This window comes from Cryptotermes secundus, unplaced genomic scaffold (assembly GCF_002891405.2).
Source record: "Cryptotermes secundus unplaced genomic scaffold, Csec_1.0 scaffold561, whole genome shotgun sequence".
Lineage (NCBI taxonomy): Eukaryota > Metazoa > Arthropoda > Insecta > Blattodea > Kalotermitidae > Cryptotermes > Cryptotermes secundus.
This window is the reverse complement of record NW_019744119.1, coordinates 254,656-265,900: the sequence shown is the minus strand read 5'-3', so window position 1 is coordinate 265,900 and position 11,245 is coordinate 254,656. Positions and strand designations below refer to the sequence as shown.

Genomic DNA, 11,245 nt, shown 5'->3' with positions numbered 1-11,245 from the left:
TTGGATACCCCATCTCCATCTAGGGGAGCGTGGGAACCAACAATAGGGCCAGTAACGATTGCGCTGTGCCCTTCCTCTTCGTAATAATAATAATAATATAATAGTACTCAGTGGAGAGGAAGACGAGGGGCACGGTGCAACTTTCTATGGCATGACACTGTGCATACTCTTGGAGAGAGAGAGGTGTGATATGTCCGCAGCATATGTGTGGCTGAACTTTGTTCCTTCGTCGGAGACATGTGACTAAGAACTGCTGATTGCAAAATAGGAAAAATGACCAAAGGTCTGAAAGAAACTCCAAATTTTGCTACGTCATCATAAAAAGAGTGGCTGACTGCAACTGGCTGTAAAGGCTGTAAGAATTTTATTGTCTGTCAATATGAAAGAAAGAACAGAAGAAATTTTTGGCACTTACATACAAGGAAGAAATGGTTGGAGAAGTTCTGATTTGTGCAGACTACGAAATGGCAATTAATTCTCTGTGCGACCAACATAGAATTTACACGCAGTATGAAATGCAAGAAGATAGATGGGTGGCCAAGTTAAAGATGGCTAGTCATGTGTCAATTATTCCAGTTTTGACGATTCCATAAAATTGTGTCCAACTATGTAGGTTTCGTTGTAATTTAGTGCGTTTCAGAATGTTGAAACATAAAGAGCAGTGTGCCAGTATTAATAGTAAATTTGAGACTGAACTTCCATGCGCATATACTCACGCGCACCCGCACGCGCGCGCGCGCACACACACACACACACACAAAAAAACACCCCCCCTCCCCCTCCAAAACTTATTCCATTTTTTTTTCCTTTTTTCAGATGCATCTGCAAGTTAAATGGGAACTGAAAAATGAAAATGGAGATGATATTGTGTGTGCATTGATTCCTGTCAAGATCAAGTGACAATATGGCCATGAATGTTCAGAGGGGGGTCAGCACCAGACTCATCATCCATCCACTGATGGCGAATGTATTTCATTGATTCCAAAACTGTGTTCTCTAAGAATCAGACAAATGTAAGAATCTGTATGGTTCTCTTAAAATGTAATTTTATATTCAAATTAATAATTCTGAAACATGTGTCTGTTTTCAAGTAATCCCTGTCCCTACATGAGTACAGATATGAATTGTAGGGTTTTTTTTTATTATTGCTAGTGGGGTGGGACTAAGTCCCTTGTACTGCGGCCACTTCTGGCCTGTTGTACCAGCCCCAGATGACAGGTGAGTGTGATTGTGGAGCAATTGGTGGAATGAAGATTGGCAGGGGAAACCGAAGTACTAGAGAAAACCTGTCCCAGTGCCACTTTGTCCACCACAAATCCCACTTGACCTGACCTGGGATTGAACCCACGCCATCGCGGTGGGAAGCCAGCGACTAACCGCTTGAGCTATGGTGTGGCCCTGAATTGTAGGTTACTGTTCTCTTGATTGTGATGCCATGTAGTCCAGTGGAAGTTGAACATTTCAGATGAATATATTGCTTCCATCTCCCAGGTCAAGGCGTAAGCCAAGCAGCTGGCACTGATTCCTGGTTCTGCTTCCTTGATGCTGGTTGCTTGGCTTACTCTCGTACCCTGAAGTTGGAGACAGTATGTTCCTCCAAAATGCTGAACTTCTACCAGACTGCACAGGGTTACATCTGAGAAGACGGTAATCTTCACAGGAACTGCTGTGAAAACCTCAAATCCAACAAGAAGAGCTGTAATTCAAATACAGGGGGTTCTTGTTGTAAACGGATAATGAGGACCTAAAAATGACCACTGATGTTGAATCCAGTTGTAGCAAGGACCAAATTTCCATGAGAGTTAATGTAATTAAGGTTTAATTGGGACTGTGGGAGGAAATGACACTTATATGAAAGGGAAAAAGATATGAAATATTCCATATACATACAAAATATGAAGGAATGCTATTTGAATGTGTTAATGACACCAAAGGGGACATGTGGTAGCATAATTGGTTGAGTCACTATGCTACAAGCCAGAAGGTCACAGATTTGAGTTCAGATGAGGGTTTTTTTTTCAACTGACATAATCCATCCAGCTGCACTGTGGCCCTTGAGTTGACTCAGGCTCTACAGAAATGAGTACCAGGAATCTTCCTGGGGGTAGGGTGGCCGGCTTGTAAGGCTGACAACCTTACCGTCTTCTGTGAGCCAATTGTCTAAAGGAAATGTGGAATCCTTGACATCTCACAATCCTATTAGCCTTCATGGCCTTTTACAGGGATACTTTTACCTTTTTTTTTTTTTGCATCAAAAATGACACACATACCTATGGAGAAACATATATAGAAGGGCCATTTATATATTTTTGACCATAACGATCCTGTATCCATGTTCTTAGTCAACATTCCACAATTTCCATTGTGTTATTTTCTCTTTGTGCAAGTTTTACTTCAGAATGCCTCAGCATTGCCATATTCTTTTCTTCGTAATATTTAACATTCATAAAAAAGTATGATTTGTTAACTCTGGCAGACTAATTGCACCGGCAATGTCTGTTACTTGCTGACCACTACACTACTTACACTTAACTAATATCTATTTTAACATCCAGTCCATAGCTAATACACTAGTAGCTGCCTTTACAAATTCTTTTAAGATTTGCAGACATGGATACAACAATAATATGCAAAATAAAACATAAAGCACTGTAAACTCAAGTGAGACCATGATGTGGCTATGATGGACTTATAACAGGAACAAAGTGACTGTCAGTTGAGTGAGTAGTATGTAAGGGAAACAGTTTGGTACATGTTGCCATGGAAACCACGTAAGTGCAGGGAGTTTATACATGTATTTCTTCAATTTCTTGGCCTCAGAAGTGCAGGGGACTTGGCTAATGAAGACTTGTGTTGCGGGGACCACCTGCATGCAGCCTTTTGAGCTGTAACCCTACAGATTTTCAAACCTACTTATATCTCTGTAATGCAGGATCTTCCTGAGGAATTGGTAAGTTATTCATCTGATCAAGAAATCTACTTCCACCAGGGTCACAAGTGCCCACTATTGGATCCTATTTTGAATATGCTGAATCCAAATAAAGGGGCTGATACACATACGAGTCTGGCTTCTGAGTCTGGCTTGGTGAGCTTGACTTGGGAGCCGGGCTTGGATTAATTTCACCACAAACGCATGGGCCTAGGTCTTGTTCCTTGTTTCTTCAAGTGGTGGTGGTGGTGATTTTCTGTATTTTTAATGACTGCAACCTTGAGAGTGTGGATAACATCAGGTGCATCCGTATTCGCCACATCTTTGTCAGCAAGGAGGAAAAGTGAGTCAACTAATTCTAATTCTAGCTTAAAAGTCATAGTTCTAAATACTTTTCATTGATCACATTTTGGATGACCAATTTATGAAGGTACATGAAAGAAAGATAGACTGGTTCCTTATTTTGTTAACCTTGATGTAGCTATTCCTTGATATAGTAAGTATGCGAGCAATGCATGAATTTCTCCACTTAACTTATTAATATCTGGTATGAAATATAATACTTCATATTTAAACATGTATTTCATTGCAAATTAATAAATTTTGGGTTTGAAACTGAGTTAAATATATAGAATCTTACCTTGACTGCTTTCCTTCACTTTCTTTTTCACATCTCCACCTATCTCTGTCCAGATCTTTTGTATTGCATTATTTTCTTGAAAATACCTGCTCCTTGATAATCATATCTCATTGGGTATCTTTCCATGGCAGCAGCAAATCCAATGTTAGATTTATTGCTCTTCTTCATGGTGCAGGCTGCTACACAAGTAATCCCAACACTGGACTACAAACTACAGAGCCACGCACATTTCAGTTTCATCTTGCTGAATGGTTTACGTCTGAGTGGCATGCTGGACTCATACTTGGGAAGTGCTCAGTTTGAATTTCATCTGTCCAGTTGGTTGGCACACACAAAGAAAAAGTCCAGTGCAGGTCAATGTATGTTAAAATTTGAGAAGGTTCATAGCATTATTCTTTCATGGCGTCAGATTGCTCAGTTACAATGGCAGCTACACTATGACCTGGATGACCAAGGAATTGGATTTAGATTCCAGGCAGAGGCAAGACAGTTTGTCTTTTCAATAGCAACTAGACTGGCTCTTATTGAGTGGGTACCAGGAACTCCTCCGCATGGGTAAAGCACTGGGCTTTGAAGCTGACTCCTCATCTGCAGCTAGTGCCATGGTTAGAACGGAGAAACTATACATCCCTCCCCAGCTTATGTCCTCATGGTATGGTGCTTAATTAATCTTGATTAATCTAAATTAAACACAAATTTACCTTTGCCTTTATTTTTTTTTAATAATAATTCTGTTGGAAACTACAATTCTAGCTTTTTTTTTTCAAGGAATACAAGAATATGAATTTGTAAGACATCTGTTATACCAGTACTATCTTATAGCAATGACTCAATGACAGTAAGAGCTCTATGAGGGAAGACTGATATCAGCAGAGATGTAGTTTGTGAGGAGGACAGCAGGACATAAGTTTGCAGAATGTAAATGAAGTTACAAAATGATAAGAGGACTACAGATTAAAAAAATAACAGAATTTACAAAATGATACAGAAGAATTTATGAAAAACACATTGACAGGATTTGAAAAAGATATTTTGAACTGTCAACCAAAAGGAAATGTTCTTTGAGAAGACCCTATGAAATGATGGAAATTTCTGTTTTGTAATGTCCAGAAGAGGTCTCAGCAGGCCTCATATTAAATAGGATGACAGTGATGGTGGTGGTGGTGATGATGATGATAATGAAGTGCTGTGGCATTATGTAGTCTGATAGATATTCACTAACATTCCTCCAGAACATCTATAAACATCTATCAGGCTACATAGCGTCAAATCCTGGAGGACAGCAATCTTCATAAACACCACCATAAGAGCATCAAATATCACAAAAATTCTATTACTGCTGAATTTTTAAACCTTCCACGTTCTACAAAATGGCTAACTCTTACAGTAACGACATTTTGGTACTGGAAATTGACTTAAATATTTTGGTTTTTGGATGCATCCAAATCAGTTCACTCCAGTAAGTAATACAAGCAGACTGACTGAACAAAGCAGCAGTGTTTTTAATTTGTATTCAGGTGCATGGACAGAATCCAGATCACTGACTGGAGGCAAACCATTTGTTCCTGGTTTATTTACAAACCATTTCAATAGCTCAGATTATGTGGTACTGAATTAGTCAGTAATTGATTCGAAGAGGTGTTGATGGAAGTGGTCACGGTCTCATTTAAGGTATGGCCCTATAATTTGCTTGGCGAGACTAAGGAAACCCATCAACAACCTCAGTCGGAATAGCAATTCTGTAAACCAACATTTGAATCTGGGGCTTCCCAGGAAAGAAATGGGATTTTTATCCACTCAACCTACAATGCTCATAATCTTCAGAATTACTGGGATTTTGGAATTTTGTCCATTGTTTGGTATTCTAGAAACTAGAAAACACAACGTTTCAGACTCTTGATCTGTTTCCATCCTCAGGTGAGGGGGCAGAAGACACCTACTCTGGTATGTCCCATAGAAGGAGGTAACCTCAGTCATTGGACAACACCTGTCATATTCACTACACCTATTTAATCATCTGAGACCATGCTAATGTGGCAGGAGATAACAACATATGCAATAAAAATTGTGATAAAGTACGCACTTCCACAGAGATAGGTTTGCAGCATAAATTTCTACCTCCTTTTCTATCCTAGTAATTCTGAGTATTACATACCATTGTCAGAATCTTGACATGAAACTGATAGGACAATACCACAAAATAGGCCATGACAACTTCTTCATATCCCTCCTAATTCATTATCACCTATCAGTGTACAATATTTCGTGCACCTTTACATAACCTCAGCAGTTCATCCAGCAATCTAAAGTAACAAGGGGCAAAAATTTCCCCCTCTCTACAACATTGAGACCGGTTCTGGGGTCCAATGGGTATCAGGGGCTTTTTCCCTGAAGGTAAGAGGCTGAGGTGTGAGCTGACTACTCACCTCCAATTAGTGCAGAGGTAAAAAATACATGGAACTATGAGTATATATCCACTCCCCCATACATTGCCATGGTGTAGTGCTTAATTAGTTAAGCACAGGGACAAAATTCTGAAGTAAGGGAACAATCAACTAACATAGACCAACTTCCTCTGTTGCAATTGATGGCTCAGATTTCTTTTTTTCTGAGCATGGGGTCCTTTACATTCTTGAATGACATAGAATGACATAAATACCGGCATTTTGATTATGCAGTTTGTATTCCCTATGTGAAATTTGTTTTATGGGGAAAAGTAACATTTATTATTCTGTTGGCAATTCCAGGGGCAATGATTTAGCATGTGTCACTTTCTGGAACTCTGCTATTTGATTACCAGAGGAATTCATTTTAGCATTTCTGATATATATACAAGTTGAGAATATTCTGTAAACTTAATATGACAGATTAATTATTGAGATCAAAGAATGTTCTTGCAAATGGTCAAATTTGTGACAATCCAGGCAAAATTATCAGAGAAAAAGAATTAGGAAGAAAAATTTCTTCCCTGTAAGTGTTTCTGTCTGTATAGTAGAGTGGAACTTAAAACAAAACAAAAGAAATGGGCAAGTATATTCTTTGACAAGTTCCACTGCACGATTTTTTTTCAGCAAATATTGTCATGTGAGAGAGTGTCTATAGACTGGTTTTGGATTGGTAATCAGATTTATTGAACTCTTACAGATCCCTGACTACAAGTAACTATAACGCTATTACTAATTCACACACTCTACAATTCACTATAGTACGCACTAAGTCTTCTCAGTCTGCTGTGTTTTCACCAGTCGTTTCTTGGTAACAGCATCCTACAGCGGACCTTCTCCTTCCTCTGGGTTCCCAAACTGTCCCCGGCCTCAGGTACAGCAACTCTCGACTAAGTAACTGGATGTGGGAGTCAGTGTCAGAGCTCCTCTATAGGGCTGTCGGACTACAGCCAATCAGTTTGTGTTGTCGCTAGACCCCTCGAGCTCACGACCAGAGATTTTTTAAACTGAACCCTTGCGATCATAGTCCTTATGTAACATCATCTCTGACGAGACGGGTGACTGAGTCTGAGTCTCATTTTATACTGGCAAGTCAGTCGGCCAGCCTGTCTTGGCATAAAGCACCCATCTGGGGCTTGAGACCAGATCTTTATTACTGTTTGACAGTTACGGTCCTATTTTTGTGGGCACCCTCACTGATGAACGGGTCTGTCTTTTGTATATGCTGCTGGACCTTGCCAGCGCAGTCCTTCTTGGGTCCGAGTCCCTTGGTACTCGAGACCATATATTACTGTCTCAAATTTGAGATTTCCCTTTTCGTCGCCTCCTAAGACTCGCAGTGTCACGGTGGGCGTATTCGAACTTGCCTCCACACGGGCGTGTTGACTGTCCAAGTCCTAGTCCAAGTCACATTGCGACTGACGGTCAGTCAGTCAGTAAGTCTTGGTATCGAGCCCCATCTGGGGCTCATGACCAGATATTAATTATTACCGTTTGACAGTTACGGTCTTATTTTTGTGGGGGCGCCTTCTCTGACGAGAGGACGGGTCTGTCTTTTGCATATGCTGCTGGCCCTTGCCAGCCCGGTCTTTCTCGGTTCTGAGTCCCTTGGGACTCGTGGCCTTATTTTACTGTCTCAAATTTGAGACTTTCCGTTTCGTCGCCTCCTACGACTTGCAGGGTCACGGTGGAGGTATTCGACCCCGCCTCCACACGGGGGAGTCCTACTGTCTCTAGACCTGTCGTGCTTATAACATCTCGACACGGACCTCGTAGAAAACACCACTTCCAGTTATTGTTATTTTCAACTATTGCCGTGCAGTTGTTGAGTTCATGGAAACATGTTTGCGGAGCCTTTACTTAGCAACGGCTGTTATATATTTGATTATTTCGCACGCGTTTCCTAGCAAAGGGTCTACATGCCACAGTATTGTCATGATTTTGATATGACTATGGGCGGAGTTTGGATTGGAGATTGGATTTTTTGACCACTTATACACACGACTCGTGACTACATTTAATTATGGCTCGATGTTTCAAGAATTACTTCGCCTGTGTAAAAGTATAGTTCTGTAGAGAGTAGTTGAGCCTAATTGCGCGCTTACAAGCTACGTACAACTTTCGTATGTTGATGAAGAGTGCGAACGGAAACACGACCCATCTGTTCAGTGCTCAAAGCGATGAAATGCAAGAGAAGAGGACGGGGGATTAGCGGCGAACTAGGTAAACCGACATCATTGTATTAAGTGACAGTCCGACAGTTAACTGTTCCAGAACACGATTAACGTTACAACTGGTGTCAGAAATGAAACCGAAGATGAATTCAGAATGTTATGGAATTCTGGACCAGTGATATAAATTGAGTGCCAACGAAGAAGAATTTGGAAAACATGTAAAGGCCAGTAAAGACAAACTACAAGAAGAACTTAAAAGAAGGAAGAATGTTGTCACATGTTAGTGACTAAACATGTAGCTTGGATTGGTAAATGGATTTATTGAACATTTATAAACCGTAACTGCAAGTACGAATTTCATAAGTCAGTCATGCGTGTTTAGCATATTACAGAACCAATAAACTGTCCATACTAATGCCCTTGAAGCACCGAGACTTAATTCTCTTCCAAGTTACCAGCAGCTTCTGTTTATCAGTTCCCAATAAGTTTGAACAGCACATCGCATTTACACAATCCATTATCTTCTTTGAACTAGAATATTAGAGTTGCTTGTTTGTAGCTTTGGGGGCCTCCTGTCTTTATAAAATAAAAAAAACTTATTTCGTCGTCACTGTAGGTATAATCTGCGCAGACTTTCTGGAGCAGGTCTGGCAGCATTGAGGACTTCCGTTGTTCCGTACTTACAGTATCAGCACTGTCCTTCTGGTCGTGTGCCTTCTTGAATTCTTTCCCAAACCTGCATTTCCATCGAGACAGCCGTCTGCTGCTTTAAAATCGTTATGACCAGGGCCCGGATTTTGATGACATGTCATCTTTTTTACCTTGTATCCGATGCGATGCTCTTAAATATATAAATCTCGGATATGAGCTGCTGGTTACAGAAATGTAAATTTTATAAGTAATTTTTTTGTCATTTTTTGAAATTTGTAGGTTTTAGGTCATTTTTTCATTTTGGGGGTAATATTTTGGGCTTTTAAGGGTATTTCTTGTCATTTTTTTGGCCATTTTAGGGAATTTTTCTTCACGTGTTTTCTGAAATGTGAATAATATGGAAGCGAAGCGTTCTTTCTCTTTATCCTAAGCGCTCTCTGTAAAGGCCATAGTATACAATAATAGGTTGTAATCCTGGCCCGTCCTTTCCGTTCGTTTCACGGAAGTGCTGACAATACATATCATAAACCAGGGTACGGCGATGACTACTCACTTACTGCAACGGTGTTCATCTGGAGGTAGAAATAAGTCATCGGATTCTTTCACAGATCTGTGTGATGCTCTGGCGTCCGAAAATATTCCGTTTTGGGCTCTGAACAATGGAAAACTGAAAAATTTTCTGGAAGTAAACTGTGGTCGTTCCATCCCGGATGAATTCACACTCGGGAAGAACTACCTTTCCCAGTGCTACAACAGTATCCTGGAAATGATTAGGAATAAAGTGCATGGGAGGAATCCGTCAATCATTCCACAATTTGTAAACTCTTCGACAGGTCAATGTTTCTACTGTGGCCAGAGGATATACGACACGACGACGTCTTGCTTTTTGTGACCGATGCAGCCCCATATACTGTAAAGCAGGCAAGTCAATAAAGTCGTTTTATACGAAACTGGTGCACGTTACTTGCCTAGCTCATGCACTGTGTAGAGTGACGGATGAAGTGAGATCAAGATTTCCTCAAGTGGATGCTCTCGTGTCGAGGACGAAGAAGATTTTCGTCAAGACTCCAGCTCGTAAAATGCAGTTTAAGTCTACGGCTCCTGGTGTTCCACTGCCCCCGGAACCGGTCACTACAGGGTGGGAAACGTGGATTGATGCTGCAATTTACTATTGCGATCATTTTCAGGTAGTGAAACACACTGTAGATTCAGTGAAGACTGAGGATGCGAGGGCAATTGAAGCTGCTCAGGAACAGCTCTCGTGCAGCGAAATGGAAGGACAGCTGGCCTTCATAAAGGCAAATTTCAGTTCCTTGACAGAAGGAATCCAATGCTTGCAGGAGAAAGGAGCAACGCTAGAAGATTCGCTCGCTCTGGTGAAAAGAATAGCCAGTGATTTGGAGAAAGTGTCAGGGGACACTGGTAAAATAGTGTCAAGAAAAATGAAAAGTGTTCTGGATAAAAACTCAGGCTATGAAACATTATGCAGCATTTCTCGAATTCTGTAGGAGAGTCCTTCAGCGCTTTCAGTATTGAAGAACTTACTGCTAGTGATTTGGTACACTTCAAGTGCGCTCCCACTGCGTCTGCAGATGCGGTAAGGAGTTTCTCCAAGTAAAAGAATGTGCTGTCGGACAAGAGGCGCTCTCTCACTTCCGAGAATCTCCGCTTGTTGACTGTCATCTATTGCAACTCTGAATGAGGTGGCACTTAAATACCGGGATACATATTGTATATGTATATTTGATAAGCGTTCCAACGCGGTAGAAAAAATCATATTAAAATATTTAGCTTCAAATTCAATCAATGTTGCTTAATTTTCAACATAAAAACGAGGACGAACTTAAAAGAGTAAAGATGAGTTCAGTGTTAATAAAGATTAAAAATACATAGTAAAATAATTAGTAGATATTCTGACATATTACATTTTTGGGTCATAATATAGGTCATTTTTCTGGATTATTTCGGTCATTTTATAGGTCATTTTAAAAATACTTTCAGGTCATCAAAATCAGGGCCCTGGTTATGACCCATCTTCTAGCTAACTTCACTGATTTGCTTTTCAACTTTGTGCCACTGACACGTACACCTTGTGGGCCTCTTCAACATCTGCATCCTTAGATTCACCCTTCCGTTTTGGGGAAGTCCCCAGTTGTCCGTGGCTTAATGCCCATTCATCTCGCCGCTTCTCTTGCTGCTGTATAACGCGTGCAATTGTAGATTCCTGCACTCCCGTTATCTCGGTCAGTTCGTGATGATTTGTGTTAGGCGGTTAATTTTTTCTTTGTTCAAGTAAGGCGATATTTCCAGCGAGTGTTACATCTCGCCTAGGCATTTCTGTAGGATCCAAACATTTGAATGAAAAAAATAGCTGCAGGGGCCAGAGTAGACTCACAGACGCAGTCAC

The 11,245-nt window shown here is 40.6% G+C and overlaps 1 protein-coding gene across 1 annotated transcript in view; it reads left to right on the top strand.

Moving 5' to 3' along the window:
• The window catches only part of LOC111874498 (NPC intracellular cholesterol transporter 2 homolog a), a 5,290-nt gene extending 4,213 nt beyond the window's left edge, over positions 1-1,077 (top strand). The window contains exon 4 of the mRNA XM_023870056.2: positions 817-1,077. Coding sequence (XP_023725824.1) covers positions 817-900 — 84 coding nt within the window. The 3' untranslated portion in view covers positions 901-1,077. The remainder of the gene's footprint in view (positions 1-816) is intronic.
• Positions 1,078-11,245: the final 10,168 nt, after the last annotated feature.